Below are 17,337 nucleotides of genomic sequence, written 5' to 3'. Positions count from 1 at the left end.
TGGGCACCAAGCTTTGATATTGAGTCATTTCTTCTTTGAATACTACCTTTCGCTTCCGATCTCGATAGAATTGTCCAAATGGGATAGTTTAGTTGCGCATTATTTTTTTGCTAAAAATGTATTTTTGTATTTTCCGGACGGAAATTCATTTTCCTGAGCAGCTGATACTTTTACGTTTAAAAAGTTCCACTGATTTGTGTTCCCATTCCACACAATTCCAACGACAGAATTCGAACTCGAGCTTTAAATATAATACGTGATAGAACTTACCGAAACATTTAGATCGCTTAAATACCACAGTACCTTTTATAAAATGTTAAGCTAGTGTTAAGTTAAGTTAAGTTATGATAACTTGTATTAAGCTAAATAAAATAAAATAAAATATAAATATTTGAAGAGTAATGCTCGCAATTACATCTTTTGATGGACTTTCTAAACAGTTCGTTTCACATGTTCGACATGTCAGATATTCAAGCTTGAGTCATGTCTTACTGAAATCACAAAACGACTTAAGTCCTTACAATTGTGCTTCCTACACATCAACCTGCCCTCCTTAATACTGACTTTTCTACATTCCTTCCCACCCTCTACCCACTTGATTCTGAAAAATACACATTTACGTATTCTACGTATACGAGCAAAAAAATATACTCCTATCATTTCCACACTTGGTTTCAATATTCTTTATTTCCAGTCGGTCTTAGGTTCCATAATTAGTTTTCATATACGCAGGGCCCCCTTGGTTCCGTTTCGGTAACACAATTTTGTGTTCCATTATAGTACTATTCAAAAATATATGCACTACTATTTCAATACAAAAATATGCAAACACTTTTGTTTTATATGGCAATGTCGTCTAGCCACCAAACATCCCTGTTCAATATTTTTTTGTTGGAAAAAGACAAGTATGACATAAAGAAAACAATGGCAAGGGATGATACAGAGAAAGACTGACAAATTCTTTTTATTTTTTCTTGCAAAAAGAAAATAATTAATATAAAATATAATTATTGTACTCACACAAATCAAAATTTATTTTCCAAAGAGTTAGCAAAGTTCTTTGTGTAAAGAACACTGATTTAAGACAGAAAAGATGTTCGAAATACGAAACAAGAACACAGTATGTTTCAATTCAATGGTAAAAACTATCCGAAAAAGTGTTGTAGGGACTTATCCATCCTGCCACATCCCAACCCGTTTGGAAGAACGTCGGGCAAAGGCAAGAATCCTGAGGTATGGAATTGAGTGTCTTTATATTTTTTTAAATTGTTCATTGTTAAATTTTCTTGGCCTCGTAGGCAAGAACGACGTCGAAAGCCAGACAAACCCGATGACTTTGTGACGTACGATGATTCAGGCAGTGACGAAGAGACTCCCCAGCAGCAAGAGGAAGTTCTCAATACATCATTTAATTTGACAGACTATCTACGTAGTCGGGAGTCTAGTTTTGATGAGGTAAATAGATTTTGAAGCAATTTATTAATATGATTCTAAACAGCAGTTTTTCTTTCACAGACGAGAGGTGTAAATTTCGAGCATGCCAGTCGATATGTTCTCACCCATGACATGCTCCGTGAAACTCAAATAAACTTAGGATATATAAATAAAGTGTTTTGCTCCAAATGGCTTAGCAATCGACAGGTCGTTTTCGGAACCAAATGCAATAAGGTTGGCTAGCCCATCTAAAAAAACAAAAATAGTTTCCAATCGATAATGAACTCCTATTTTTAGTTACTTGTGTACGACGTGAATATGCGACGTGTGGATGCCATACCAACATTATCAAATAATCGTGCTAATCATCCTGAGGTCCAAGGTGGCCTCCATGCAATCGAAATAAATCCGAGTCGTACTTTCCTGGCTACAGGAGCGAGAAACTCTGCAGACGTTGCCGTGTACCGATTACCCACACTCGACCCTGTGTGCGTTGGGGAGAATGGCCACCGAGATTTAATAATGGGAATGTGCTGGCTTGACGACCAATTCTTAGTGTCTGGTTCAAAAGACTCTAAACTGTCCATTTGGCGGATCAATGAGGACTACATGGATTTCCCTGATGGTGGCAAAGAAGCTTGTCCAACATTTGCCACAATTAATCCGCTTTGCGTCAATACTTGTAGAACAGCACAAAGGGTACATTTAAAATAGTCAAAGCTTTGATAAACCTGACTTCAACGTTTCATTTTTCATTGAACTAATTTACAGATTCGTTCCCTTTGCTTCAACAAGGAATTCAAAGAAATTGCTGCCCTCTCTCTAAACGGATACATTCACATATTCAATGCAGAAACTTTTAAACAAAAGCTCTCTAGAAAATTGCCAAATTGTCAGGATAATGTCAGCATAGCATATCACAACGATGGGCTTTATGCTGTAGGGTGTAGATCATATACAATATTATTGGATGCAAGAACATTACAAGTAAGTGGATTGATCTTTATTTGAGTAAGATTGTTGTACTTGTTAAAAAACGAATAGTTTGATTATTTAAGGAGGCGCATGTCTCTAGCCAACTCGGTCTCTAGCTAGTTGTCTCTAGTTTCGAATACCAAGTTGATTGAAGTCCTCTCCCACCTGCGTGCGCCACGGTGGGTATCGATTTGAATTTCCTCTTTTGTCAAGGTATGCCGTAATGTAATCTGATATAATTGCACCAATCCTTGAGGCAATTTTTACCAGCTGTTTTTACCAGGCCCATGTTCCCTCGGCATGGAGAGAAGTTAAAGTTGTTTTTATACCTAAAGCAGGTAAATGCTCCCGAGTCAATCCTAAAGATCTACGACCTATAAGTCTATCATCATTCCTTCTTAAGACCCTGGAAAGATTGATTGATATCCATTTAAGGGCACGTATCGATACAAGACTTCTGTCTGCGTCTCAACATGCCTACTGTAAGGGTAAATCGGTGGAGTTCGCTTCGGGAGTTAATTCATTTAATGCTTACTAGCAGAATAATTAACTCAAAATTGGGCAACTCTTCTAGCAGACGATTCGTTAGTAGAGGGACACCGTAAGGTGGTGTTCTATCCCCTCTCCTCTGGAACCTAGTGGTGAATGAAATCCTAACTAGTCTGGATGCGGAGGGTTTTAGAGTGATAGCCTATGCAGACGACGTTGCTATAGCAGTTTTAGGAAAGCATCTTAATATCTTAAAAAAAACTCTTACAAAATGCCTTGGACAGGCTAATACTTTGCGCTGATCGGTGTGGACTGGGTGTTAACCCACACAAAACCGATCTGGTCTTATTTTCGAGGAGATACAAAATTCCATTTGTCAACCCTCCCTATATTAATGGAATCCAATTAAAATTCTCAGACGAGGCTAAATATCTGGGTCTTGTCTTAGAAAAAAACTCAATTAGACACGCAACGTACAGGAAAGAGTCAAAAAAGCTACTGTAGCTCTCTTCTCTTGCAAAAAAGCTATTGGTAATAAATGGCAGTATCCAAAGCACACAGACTACACCATCCCCCACCTACAATTCGACAGAAACTTCCAGATTTCTATACCTACCAGATCTTTCAAGCAGGTTAGGGCATTCCTGAAAGAAGAGTCAATCCATTTTTATACAGATGGTTCAAAAACAAAAGAATGGGTTGGTGGAGGTGTGTACTCTGAACGACTGAAATTAAGTCTCTCATTCCGCCTTCCCAATCATTGTAGCGTGTTCCAGGCGGAACTTTTGGAGATAAAAGAAGACTTGTCCTGGCTTAAAGAAAACGTGATACCAACATCTGATATCCGTATTTTCTCTGATAGCCAGGACGCTATCAAATCTCTGGACTCTGTCTCTACAAACTCTATAACAATCCATAACTGTCGATCATCAGTTTAATATTCACCTTTGCTGGGTGCCGGGCCATAGAGACAAGGTGCTTGCTCTCTCTAAGCAGCTCGCATATAAGCTGGATAATAGGTGTCATAACCGGACACTGTCTAATAGGAAAACACGCCACGAGACTGGGCGCATTCTCAAATGACTTTTGCAGAAGCTGTACGGACGAGGAAGAGGAAGAAACGGTTCTTCATCTTGGCTGCACATACCCTGCTCTAGCTCGAACACACAAGAATTACCTAGGAAAATTCTTCTTTAACGATCTAAATCATATCGGTATAATCAGCCTCTCACGTTTCGTAAGGGAATCAAGCTGGTTCCATTGAGCTTAGGAGGAAGCGTCAAGATTCATGTGGTATAACGATGGGCCATTAAACTGGCCTAAGTGTGTCCGTTTCCATGCTGGACAGCCACTATAACCTAACCTATGCCGTAATGTGAATATTTGGTCTATGGTGAACTTTTCTGGTCTGAAGCCATACTGATAAGGGCCTATCAGGTTGTTGACGAACGGGTTCACACGTTCACATAATGCGACAGAAGGGATCTTATATGCAATGTGCAGAAGACTGGTGCCTATGTAGCTGGCACAAATCAGAGGGTATCCTTTCTGGTGTATTTGGCAAACTATGCTGAGATTCCATTCATCGGCAATGCTTTCATCCGACCATATTTTGCAGATGAGTTCATGCATGTTCCCTATTAAGTCATCACCTGCTAGTTTGCTTTAATTCGGCAGCGATGCCGTCAGCTCCAGCAGCTTTGTTTGACTTCAGTTTAGATATATGTATAGCTATCTTCACTTCGTCAGGTAGGCGGAATTGTTGATCATCATCGCCGTTATATAATTTGGAGAAGTGGTCTTTCCATATTCTCAGAATAGACTGCGATTTAACTAGGATGTTCCATCTAAGAAACCGGTGTTGCTCTTTCCTATTCTGCTCGTAAAGCTTGCTAGCAGCTTTCTTACTTTCTTTTCTAACTCTTCTCAAAGAAAATGCATAGAATTAGTAAAACTTAATTATCATTTTATAACATATTTAAGTTCAATAAGTTTAAAAAAACTGCATTTCAAATTATGAATTAGAAAATAAATTAAAGGAACAAAAACAACTCCTTAATTGAACCTCTCACTCACAATCGGGCACTAGGTGCTTGTTTTTTGTACTGTAGTAGTTCTGTAAATAATTGTTCACGTCAAATGATAGAGTTATTATTAACCTTGTATTACGGAAGACCTTTACTTAAATTTAAAATAGTTTCTTGGTCTACGTCAAAATGACACTAAAAAGAAAACAAAGGGAAATTCGAAAATGGTTTTGTTACCTAGCCAGAACGAGAAATAGCGGAAGGTATCGGAGCCCTTCCATTGTTCATTACATAATTTCACAAAAAAACTGAAATAGGATTGATGTGATCAGAAAAGTAAAAAGAACGAACTGGAGACGTACGATGAGGATTATTTTTTTTCCTACCAGAACAGCTACCCAAATCACACATAGGTAGGTGCTTAAAACACAGAAAACGTCAACTGACCTTAATACAACAGAGCAATACAACATAATACAATGAATGGCAAAAAATAAACCCTCTATTATGGTAAAAACTTTTCTCTTCAATGTCTCGACGCCTTGAGAAAGCGATTAAATCGGAAGGATGAGCCATTCAGTACTAAATATTAATTGTCCGATTATGTGTGAGGAGTTCAGTCATAGAGTTGCTTTTGTTTTCTTTATTAATTTGCTGTTTAATGGCTTAAATTGTAGTTTTGGCTTATTTAAAAGAAGAAGAGTTATGTAGAGAAAAAGAGTTTTGGATGTGTGCATGAAGTTAGTTTAAATTTTCCAAATAAATATTTATAAACAAATAATTTGTTTTGTTTTAATTTAACATTACAGACAATCAAAAAGATCACGTCACGTTATAGTGGATGCGGAATACGTGCCACTACATTTGAAGGCAATCTTCTTACTGTTGGCACAGGCTTGGGAATGCTTCTATTTTACGATATACGTGCTGGTAAATATCTCGAAAGCAGTGTCAATGCATCTCGAACGGTTGCATTAAAATGCAGTAAGGGCATTGTGGTAAGAAAAGAGGTAACAAATAAATCATAGCCATTGCTCTAAACTTATGTTTTTTCCCCTTTTTTGTTGACATCTCTCTTGCAGTATCCTGAAGATGAAATGGATGGATTCCAAGTTAAATATGTTCCTGCAATTTATACTCATTGCTATGATAGTACTGGTATGAGGCTTTTTGCCGCTGGCGGCCCATTACCCGCAACATTAGTTGGAAATTATGCTGGAGTTTGGCAATAGTATTTACAGTTTTTAGCATGATTTTGTATGTATTCAATAACTCGCTAGTTTTTATTATCAACTTGTTTTAAAAACACAACGTGAACTGAAAATCATGATTTTTAAAAAAAATTACAACTAATTTGATTTGTTGATCAACACGAAAGCATAATACAGATTCGAATTATAAATCTTTCAGAAGGTACGTGAAGGTATAGGCTTCGTTCACAAATTTGATTATCTGTAAAGATTGTGACTACACTTGGTGATATGCTTAGACCCAGATCGAAAGACCATATTATACTTTTTAAAAAAATCTATCAAAAACTTTTATGTACATATATTTAGTTCTATTATTGTAGACCATCTGTAGAAGTTGTTAAAAGGAAAATTCAAAAACAGCTTTTTGGTTTTTGGGCATGAGTGTTGCTTTTAAAACCAAGTGTAAAAACGAGTGCAATTAAAAGAACAGAATAAGTTTTCAATTCAACATTCGTGCCGCACGCACTCTGGTCAAAATTATATTTGTCTATCCTTTTGACTGTGCGGTAAATGTGGTAAAATAATACATGCCCTAATACATAATCCACTGTTCCAAGGAAACAAATTAGTATCGTGCAATCGCAAATGCATTTAATACAGAAATGTATAGGTTTATATTCTAGATTCATTGTGTGGCTAAAGAAACAATCTTCTATGCTAGGTGTAATAAATAAAAGTTGATAATAAAAACCGGCTGATACTGATAGAAATATAATTAAAAATTATAATTATTATAATATAAGTGAAAGTTTTATAGTAACAAATTGACTGAAAGAAGAACAAAATTGCTTGTGTGTTCAAATCGCAATAACTTTTTTGAACTTTATAACTAAATTTAATTTAAAGTATGTATTAATTAAATAATTGAAAAACAAATAAATAAATAAAATTAAATGCACACACATGCGTATTGAATAATTAAAAACTGGAGCTGTGTTGGTCACCACCATATTAAATTTATTTATTTATTTTATATCATTATAAAAAAAAGCTAGACAAAAATTCATAAAACAATCCTAGTTATCCATAACTTACAACTTATTTAATGGTACCATACGGACACTCTAAGTTAAACTATAACACTTTAAACTAATCCCTTTCGGCCCTAAGATCTATTTTACTTCATTTAAATTTTATTTATTTTTGTATTTATTAGAAAATTTGAAAAAAAAAATAATATCAATATCTTTTTTTATTTTTACTTATAAACTACTTAAAATTAGGTCCTTACATAAAACTTAAAACGAACTTAAACTACCTATTCTACCTATAAACGACTTAAAACAACCACAACAGCAAATCTAACTATCTAACATTTTTGTTTTTCATATTTTGTTGTCTATTTTTTTTATTATTTTTTTTTTAATCCATGTTTTTTTTTTTTTTTTGTTTATTTTAATCTTTTTTTTTTTTATTTTTTGTATTTTTTTTTCTATTTCTTTTCGTGCCACCATGCCTATTCTACTTAAAACTAAACCCTAATACTATTAAACAAGTATGTAAGCCGGCCAAGGCTTAAAACCCCATCCCGACTACCCAATATCAAGTGCCGATTGAAGCCACCAAAACTGGTTCTCCTGCTTCACCCTATCAGTTCGGTCCCGTTCGGACACAGCCCTACTGAACCGAAGGAGCTCTGCTCCGCTTTGTGCCATGACGTCCCGATTGTATGACGGTTCTTAGTCTGACGTGGTAGATTAACGGAACTGCCAATCTATCCTGTATCAGACCGCATCTGTCTAAAAAGAGGAATGCCTCTGGTGGAATGAAGCCGCTCAAGCGTGCACTTTCAAAATACTCGTCGTTCGGATAGAACGATCATTGGCCGTATGAGGGCCATGTAGCAAATTACCTTCACTCTGGGGTCAAGCCGACTGCTAAAGAACAGCCGTTTTGTCAGAGCGAAGGCTCCTCTGGCCCTGGTCAGAGCAGCATTTATATGTCTGTCGAAATATAAATACTGATCTAACACTACACTTTTTCTCGCTAATGGCTGCCCGTGAAGATCAACGATGACCATCTTGCGCCAATTCTTACACGTATCCCTCGTGGCCCTAGCCAACGGAGTCCGGAACAGAATTGTCTCCGACTTCTGGACATTTATTTTCAGTTTCCAGTCGTTGCAATATCGCTGAATCTTGTCGAAATCACGCTGCAAGAGAATTCTAATAACTTCAACCTTTCGGGCCGTTCTGTACGCAATTAGATCGTCGGCGTACGCAATTGCCTTTGTAAGACTACCTATTAGATCGCTGGTGTAAATGCTGAAGAGAATCGGCGAATTCACCGCTCCCTGTTGAAGACCATTTTTAATTGTGAATGTTGTGGTAGAAGTTATATTGCCACTTTTGACAACAAACTTTCTACCGTTAAGCATATCATAAAGTATATACAACAATGGCTTGCTAATGCCAAGCCTGCTCAATTTTAGGTAAAGACCCTCTAACCATACGGTGTCAAAGGCCTTTCCAAATCAACCAGGACAGCACCTGTGCATTGTTGTTTTGATTTATTCCATTGGATATCAGAAACGAGTTTAGACGCAGCATGAATTGTGTCATGACCCGCCTTGAACCCGAACTGATTATCCGGAATTATTTTGTTGTCCGCAGCCCACTTAGTCAGAGCCCTATTAATGATTTTTTTGAAAACTTTGCTGATGCTCGGAAGAAGACTTATCGACCGAAGATTTGACGGGTTGGAGTTGTCCTTTCCCTTTTTCGGGAGAGGATGAACCACAGCGGTCTTCCATTGCACTGGATAATATGCATTATTCAGTGCATTATTGAAGAGCGTGGTGTATATGTCAATTGCTTCCATCGGTAAATGTCTTAGTACAACGTTGGATATACCATCGACACCTGCTGACTTTTTTTTTTTTTTGAATTGAAGCTCAACCTTCGTCACTAACAATGGACTGGTCCCGTTTGCTCGGCGATTATGGCATTTGCCAAGGAATCGTCATTGAACCGCATGAAACCGCGGTTCTCAGATCGCCATTGTGTTATATCATTTCGAAGGTAAAAGTAATTAAGTAGGGCTCTGTTTTCCAGGTCGTGTTTGAGGCGAATGCTAACATTCATCTTGTACACTTGCTGGAAAGCAGCTCCCACCGTCTGCGGACGCCACCTCCACTAGGCTACCGATCTGTTATATAATACAGTGGCAACTAGCCAACTTTAGTTGTAATTAAACTATTGAACTTATTTAACATTGAAATAAATATAATAACTAGCACTTCTTCACTATTTGGAAGTCAAAGAACGATTGTCTTCGGACGCCACCTCCACTAGGCTACCGATTAATTATTGGAAACTGTGGCTTACTGCCTTCTTAATTTTAAAACCCTACAAATTCACTTTTTAATTTAAAATTAACTATTAATCACTTGTAAACACTTGCTATCTCTCTGGAAGTCAAAGAACGACTGACAGTCCAACGCACTTACCATCATGCCACGGGCACTACTTTTTTCATTGAATATTAATCCGAAATATGAAGGTCAATCGTGACCTACCACATCTAAACCGTTATTGTTCTTCACATAAATAATTTTTTATTTTCTATAAACTAGATAAGTATTCCATCCGATGATGGAGAAACATCTCCGAAACGCGTCGTAGATTTAGAATATAATTAAATCTTAAGTTGCAATATTAAAATTTAAAAAATAAAAATAAAAATCGCTTGTTAGTTATGTTTTCTCATATTTACCGTAAGGCAAATACCTGATTCCGTAGGAACAGTCAGTTAGCAAAAAAATAAATCAATCCAAGTTTTCCAAATAAAAAAATGTTGGCGGATAAAATCCTTATCAGGGAATTATACCTCTATGAGATATAAGTTAATATTTCGGCAAAGTCTGGTCTTTATATTGAAATGATTCCAACTTTCCAACAATTTTCCTGAACTCTAAACTTCTAGCTATCAATACCGACCAAAATAATTTACCAGCAAAATACGTTGAAAAACTAATTAGTTCTGTTTAATTTGAAAGCTGCTTGGTGACACTTAAAGGTAAAAATGATGCTATGATCGCATCTCATACCATATATTAAAAACGTACCTTTTTTACTAAAAAAAAGGATTAATACTTCTATACAACTGTATCTGTGATGAAGACACAATACACTAACGTGAATAGTGGCTATCACAATTCCAATCCCCAAGCCTGCTAATCCATTAATCCCAAACCAAACCAATATCTATGCTCCAACAAACTTCTCCATCTAGCTCGGTCCCTAGCTAGATGTCTCCAGTTTTGCGCTCCAAGTTGGGTGAGGTCACTTTCCACTTGTGCGCGCCACCTGATCCGCGGTCTTCCTCTACTGCGCTGTCCTGTGGGTGTGGAGTCGATGACTTTCCAGCCCAGAGCATTGGTTTCCATGCGCTTTACGTGACCCAGCCATCTTAGTCGTTGGACTTTTACTCTTCTGGCTAAGTCTACGTCACTCCTCCACTCCCCTTCAATGCATACGGAACCTTATATCCCACGAAGAACTTTTCTCTGGAACCGGCCTTAGGTGCTTTCATCTGCTTTTGTCATAGTCCATGCTTCTGCACCGTATAGCAGTACGGGGATGATAAGGGTCTTATATAGCTACACTATATACCACTCAATTGCTTTCTTAGTCCAAAGAAACATCGATTAACAAGAGCTGCGTTTGATCTCAGCGCTGGTGTTCTTTTCTGCGTTTCCAGCGGAGCCTATGTACACGAAGTCCTTGATTGTAACGTCTGTCGATGGTGACGTGTTGACCAAGACGTCGCGTCGGTGTTGTATGTCTTTTCTTGACGACATGTACTTTGTTTTGCCTTCATTAACCGTTAAACCCATTTTTGCCGCCTCTGCCTCAATACTCACAAAAGCCCCATTGACATCACGCTGAGTTCTTCCGATTATGTCAATGTCATCAGCATATGCTAGTAATTGGACAGACTTTTGAAAGATAGTGCACTATTCTTTCAAGCACGATATTAAAAAAATCACATGACAGCGCATTACCTTGTCTAAAACTTTTTTTGACATCGAAAGGTTCTGTTAGGTTGTTTCCAACCTTTATGGATAGGCGTGAATTCGCCATGGTCATCCTGCACAAACGGACGAGTTTAGCAGGGATGCCAAAACTAGACATGGCTCTATACAGCTCGTCTCTGTAGATGCTGTCATATGCGGCCTTGAAAACGATAAAAAGATGGTGGGTGTCGATTTGGTGTTCTTGGGCTTTTTCCAGGATCTGCCATAATGTGAATATTTTATCGACTGGGGACTTTTCTGGTCTATAACCACACTGATAAAGACCTATCAGGTTATTGAAGATAGGCTTTAGACGTTCACATATTACAGCAGAGAAGATTTTATAGGCGATGCTAAGCAGACTGATTCCTCTATAGTTGGTGCAGTTTAGAGAGTCTCCTAATTTCAGGATCGGGCAAACAATACTGAGGTTTCGTTCATCGGGCATGCTTTCTTCCGACCATATCTTACAGATAAGTTGGTGCATGCTCCTAACCAATTTATCTCCATCTGCTTTAAAGAGCTTGGCATTCAAGCCATCCGCTCCAGCGGCTTTATTGACTTCAGCTTAGACATGGCAATCTTCACTTCGTTTAAGTCGGGAGGACGGGTTTGTTGGCTTATGTCGAAGATGTTGAATGGATCATCCTGATCGGTTCGTCGTCGCCGTGATACAGTCTGCAAAAGTGGTCCTTTCATATCCTCAGCTTTGACTGCGGTTCCACTATGATGTTTCCACTTTCGTCTTTGCGGCCTTCGGTTATAGGTTTATGTACCTGTGAATTTCGTTTCACCTGCTCATAAGACTTTCGAACTTCATTCCTGCTTTTGAACCTCTCAACATCTTCAACCGCACGCTTCTCATGCCCTCTCTTTTTTTAATATCGTAGCTAGGGCACTGTTCATATGTTTTGTCTAAAGCTAATAGATCTCTCGGTTTTATTAAGAGATGGTCAAAAGAATTTTTCAACCCCTATGTAACTAAAGCGCTTTACATTTCCCTAGTCCGTCCTCAACTTGAATATGCATGCCAAGTATGGTCTCCCTTTTATGAAAACCATTCACTCAGAATTGAAAATGTTCAAAGACGTTTCGTTCTTTTTTATTTATTTATTTAATCCGTTAATTATCTAACGTTAATATAAACTTATAGCTATTTACATAATTTTTAATTTAAAATTTTAATTAATATACAAATAAATAAATACTACAACAAATTAAAAAATCTTTCTTTAAATTGTTTGCTTTTAACATTGTCATTAACAGATGAAATTAAATTATAAAATTTATTGAAGACTGAAATCAATTGATTTAAGGGGCTATTCATACCATAGTTAGTTCTGCTAAAGATCGGACATAAAGGTATCTTATGCTAGTTTGGCTATTTCTAAAATTTAGACGATTCAGAGCTGTTGCGGATATAATAGAACCATTAATTAATTTTAAAATAAAACAAAAATGGAGATATTGTCTATATTGTGAAAGTGTAGGGAGCTTTATTAGCAAAAGTCTCTGAGAATAAGGAGGTGGTGTAAATATTTGGGAAAACGGAAGAAAACGAAGACAAAAACGCATAAATCTTTTTTGGATACTTTCAAGTCTTTCAATATGGACTGAATAGTATGGTGCCCATATAACACAGCCGTATTCAAGTATTGGCCTTACTAATGATACATAAAGAAGTTTTAAGACGTATGGGTCACGAAAGTCACGAGAAAAACGTTTAATAAAACCTAGAATTTTGTTAGTTTTTTTAACTATAAAGTTATAAATAAGAATCTAATAAATAGTTATAATCTATAATTGTTTTTTTGCGTGTAAAACACATAGTTTTACATTTGTCAATATTCAATAAAAGTCGGTTTGTATTGCACCATTCCCTAAAACTATGAAGATCTTCTTGAAGCTGTGAGCAGTCATTAATTGAACTAATAGATTTGAAAATTTTAATGTCATCAGCGTATATTAAAACGGAGGAGTTTTTTATAACTGATGTTATGTCATTTATATATAAGATAAATAATAAAGGACCTAAATGGCTACCCTGTGGAACACCAGAGTTGACGTAAAATTGGTCGGAGAATTCATTTCTGAATATAACGCTATAACTTCTGTTCTTGAGATAAGACGCGATCCACGTCAAGAATTTGTCGTTAAACCCTAAGGCCTTAAGTTTATGGACTAAAGTCTTGTGACACAATTTGTCAAAGGCTTTGCTGAAATCTGTGAATACGCAATCTACTTGTTTACGATCTTCGAAAGAGTCAAGGCAGAAAGAAGTGAAGTGAAGTAGGTTTGTAATTGTTGATTTATTCTGGACGAAACCATGTTGATTTTCACATACAATTGAATTACAATTAAAGGATAACATCTTACAGATAATGGACTCAAATAGTTTGGGAATAACGGAAAGTTTGGCAATCGGCCGGTAATTCGTTATTTCATTCTTAGATCCTTTTTTATGAATCGGAGTTATAAATGCACTTTTCCATAATAGTGGGAAAACTGAGCTTCTAAGAGATTCATTAAACAATACAAACAGAGCGTACGATAAATGAGACACACATTTTTTTAAAACACATGATGGTACTCCATCAGGGCCAGGGTGAAAACAGTCATCAAGTTCTGAGACACAACGAACAATTGAATCCTCACATATTGTCAAGTCAAGTGAGTTAAGGTGAGGATAATTTTGGGCTGGAAAGAACGAATGGGGAATTTGAAAAGAAAGAGGTACGTCGAAAGCATCTTTGAAGAAATTAGCAAACATATTTGAAATTATTTGGGAGTCATGACTTGTTGTGTTATTAAAAGACATAGAGTTTGGGTAACCGTCAGTTTTTCTTTTACTTTTGACGAAATCCCAGAAGTTTTTTGGGGTCTGTTTCAATTCATTTTCAATTTTTATAATATAGTCAGAGTATAAAATATTGGAGTAGTCAATGAAAATATTTTTAAGTTCGGAGTAAATCCTGAAGTCTTCTTCTGCTCTAGTTTTACTAAATTTTAGCTATGCCTTATTTCTTTTATTTTTTAAGTTTTTTAATTGAGTGTCAAACCATGGTGGAGTTTTAGATTTATAGCGAGATTTCCGTAATGGCGTAGTTTCATAAAAATAGTTAAAAATAATACTATACAAATTTAGACACATGTCATCAATATTACGATTTAGGAGCAGTTGATTCCAGTCAACATTACACAATAAGTTAGTTAGTTCATTAAAGTTACATTTTTTAAAATTGAATTCAAGTTTTTCATTTGATGTATTAGGGATATTGCACACATTTATATTCAGTGATATATTTAAAGCTGGGTGGTGACGGTCTTCTTCTACTAGTTTAACATCGGCTGGAGATACAGCTACGTCAGTATTTATCGTGTCGGAGAAAAATATTAGGTCCAAATATTTGTTGTATTGATTGGCAACTCCATTAAATTGAACAAGTCCACAAGAAGCTAAACCATCAATAATTGTGAATTCATTTGTGCTCGTTGGACTGATAGGTGTAAAATAGTTGAAATCTGATGATTTTGTCCAGTTGAGGTTCGGAAGATTGAAATCACCTATGATGAGCAGTTCATCATTAGGTTCCATTTGGTCGTGGATCTTCTCAGTTAAATGCATGCAATTTTCATAGACAAAACTGGTAGATCTTGGAGGTATGTATACTGAGATGATAAAGAGATAACCTGTTTCCAATTTGATTTTAATACATAGCATTTCGACGTCAGTAAGATCAAAAGTATCAACCAAAGTGCATATAAGGTAGTTTTTTACCGCGAATAGTATTCCACCACCGACTGTCTCCGTGTCGCTCGATTGGTGCCTATCTCGTCTAAAAACTTGGTAAGTTGAGTCAAAGAGTTCGGTATCTATGAAGGAATTATTTAACCATGTTTCTGTAAGAGTAATTATGTCATGTTGTAGATTGTTAATATTTTTATAGATCGTATTGATCTCGAAATCTGCGATCTGTTTCCCTTTCTATATCCTTCATTACCGCACTAATTACGGGCACTTTGAACCAATGTCTAGAATTCTTCGTCACTGCAACGCTGCTATGTTAGTTTTCGATTTCAACATTCCAAATCCTATCTGAAAGATACCCTTTACTTTTTCCCTTTTTGAGTCCGAATTCCCCGTCCTTTGTAATTTTAAGTCAAATAAAGTCAAAATTGTTAGTTCTTGTACATTAAAGAGCCTTTATGTGGGCCTTAGGGCCCACATAATAATAACCTTGAAATATACGTTGTTTATGAACGTTTTCAAGTACTGGATAGTTAAAATCAACAATTTTAGCGATTCAATGAAATTAAATTTCTGATCTAAGTTTTTGAGACCAATGGATAGATCTACATGGATTAAACGTGCTTCCAAAAGCTAAAATCGCCTTGATTAGACACCAAATCCTGACCGGTCGTGCATCAGCAGATAAAATTGGCCAACGTTTTAATGGCTTAGAGGTGTTAAAAAGCTTTATTGCAACTGTTGTAATATGTAAAGCTGTCAGTTTTTATGGAACAGTTAAGGTTGAGGTCGTCATTTCAAAAAATGTGCAGCTGGGTATAGGGAAATATTGGAAAGATATGTTCCTAAATATTTCAACAATTTTTTATTATTAATTATTACAATATACACAAATTTACAATAATTATGTAGTTAGTTAGTCAATTACAGCACTAGCTACCAGGGACTTCCAGCTGGAAGCTTTAAAAATAATTTGGGAGAATGTCCTTCACTTTGATTCCTGAGTGTCCTGGAACCCAGAATTTCGGTGATGGTTGTAGCACAATTTGGGATTGTATGTTGATCGCATTGATGGTAAACAAACTATAGGAGCAGTGCTTTTTTTGCTTGCTATTTCCGTTGCTTTTAGTATGGCGTATGCTTCCCTTGAGTATATTAAGAAATAGTCTGGTAGCCTCGCACTGAATAGAATGTCTCCGGATACCGAAACGATTGCCAGTCCTGTCCTTGTGTCAGATTTTGAACCGTCAATATAAAGGAAGTCCAATGCATCCTTTCTGTATTCGTCGGTTATTTCAAGAAACAGGGTGTAAGTTTCTATCATCCTGAGTTTTATCAGTTTTTATCGACTTCCATGGGGGTATGTTACCAAGCGTGAGTGCATTTATAGTTAGAGCAATACCAATGTTACTGGAAACTTTCAGGAGATGTAGATAGTTGAGGGACATAACACGTAAAATCCTCTCTCGAGGGACTAATGTGTCGCTACATAAGACCCTTATCATCCCCGTACTGCTATACGGTGCAGAAGCATGGACTATGACAAAAGCGGATGAAAGCACCTTGGGTCGGTTCGAGAGAAAAGTTCTTCGTGCGATCTACGGTCCCGTATGCATTGAAGGGAGGGACAATATGGAACTACGAGATGTACGGGCTGTACAGCGACGTAGACTTAGCCAGAAGGGTAAAAGTCCAATGACTAAGATGGCTGGGTCACGTAAAGCGCATGGAAACCAATGCTCCGGCCCGGAAAGTCTTCGAATCCTCACCCATAGGACAGAGCAGTAGAGGAAGACTGCGGATCAGGTGGCACGCATAAGTGGAAAGTGACCTCACCCAACTTGGAGCGCGAAACTGGAGACATCTAGCTAGGGACCGAGCTAGATGGAGAAGTTTGTTGGGTGAGGCCCTAGTTCACACAGGACTGTAGCGCCACCTTAAGTTAGTAAGTAGGATATATTATAATTTACATTTAAAAAAATGTGTATAATCTGCAAACATTAGGATATCTGAGTTTTTAATTTAAGACAGACATCGTTAAAAGATAAGACAAAGAGAAGGGGGCCCAGGTGACTACCTTGTGGTACTCCAAAAGTTGCATCCATGTTCAGCGGATTTAAATAAGGGCTTGCAATGGAAATAAACGGAATCATAAACTAGGCTCTCAAAACGTTTTGGGATGCATGAAAGTTTCGCAATACGTCTATAATTGTTAATTTCAGTTTTATTGCTTTGTTTATGAATGTGAAATATAAATGAATCTTTCTATATATGAGGAAACACACCTTGGAAAAGAGAGAGTTAAAGAGTGCAATTAGAGGCTTTGACAGAGAATGCATATATTTTCTTAGAACAACTGATGGGACGCCATCAAGACCAGGGCTAAAGTTTTCT

The 17,337-nt window shown here is 36.9% G+C and overlaps 1 protein-coding gene across 2 annotated transcripts; it reads left to right on the top strand.

Annotated features, from left to right (window-relative positions):
- Positions 1-923: 923 nt before the first annotated feature.
- LOC129941662 (DDB1- and CUL4-associated factor 12 homolog) lies at positions 924-7,076 on the top strand. 2 transcript variants are annotated; one of them, XM_056050356.1, is made up of 7 exons: positions 924-1,233; positions 1,299-1,455; positions 1,516-1,668; positions 1,732-2,133; positions 2,206-2,421; positions 5,735-5,923; positions 6,008-7,076. In XM_056050356.1, exons 1-7 carry the CDS (start codon positions 1,094-1,096, stop codon positions 6,155-6,157), a joined length of 1,407 nt encoding a protein of 468 aa, XP_055906331.1. In that variant the 5' UTR covers positions 924-1,093; the 3' UTR covers positions 6,158-7,076. The 2 variants fall into 2 exon arrangements, with proteins under 2 accessions (XP_055906331.1, XP_055906330.1); XM_056050355.1 differs by having other exon boundaries at positions 5,735-5,935.
- The last annotated feature ends 10,261 nt before the right edge of the window (positions 7,077-17,337 follow it).

Source organism: Eupeodes corollae, chromosome 1, assembly GCF_945859685.1.
Source record: "Eupeodes corollae chromosome 1, idEupCoro1.1, whole genome shotgun sequence".
NCBI classification, from domain to species: Eukaryota; Metazoa; Arthropoda; class Insecta; order Diptera; family Syrphidae; genus Eupeodes; species Eupeodes corollae.
Note: the sequence above shows the minus strand (reverse complement) of the source record. Positions and strands in the feature narration are given on the sequence as shown.

Excerpts from the sequence above, each read along its gene's own strand:
- LOC129941662 (XM_056050355.1), top strand. The coding sequence starts at position 1,094 with ATGTTCGAAATACGAAACAAGAACACAGTATGTTTCAATTCAATGGTA. Across the intron at positions 1,669-1,731 it reads TCGGAACCAAATGCAATAAG|TTACTTGTGTACGACGTGAA; the intron begins GTTGGCTAGCCC and ends TCCTATTTTTAG. Across the intron at positions 2,134-2,205 it reads CTTGTAGAACAGCACAAAGG|ATTCGTTCCCTTTGCTTCAA; the intron begins GTACATTTAAAA and ends ACTAATTTACAG.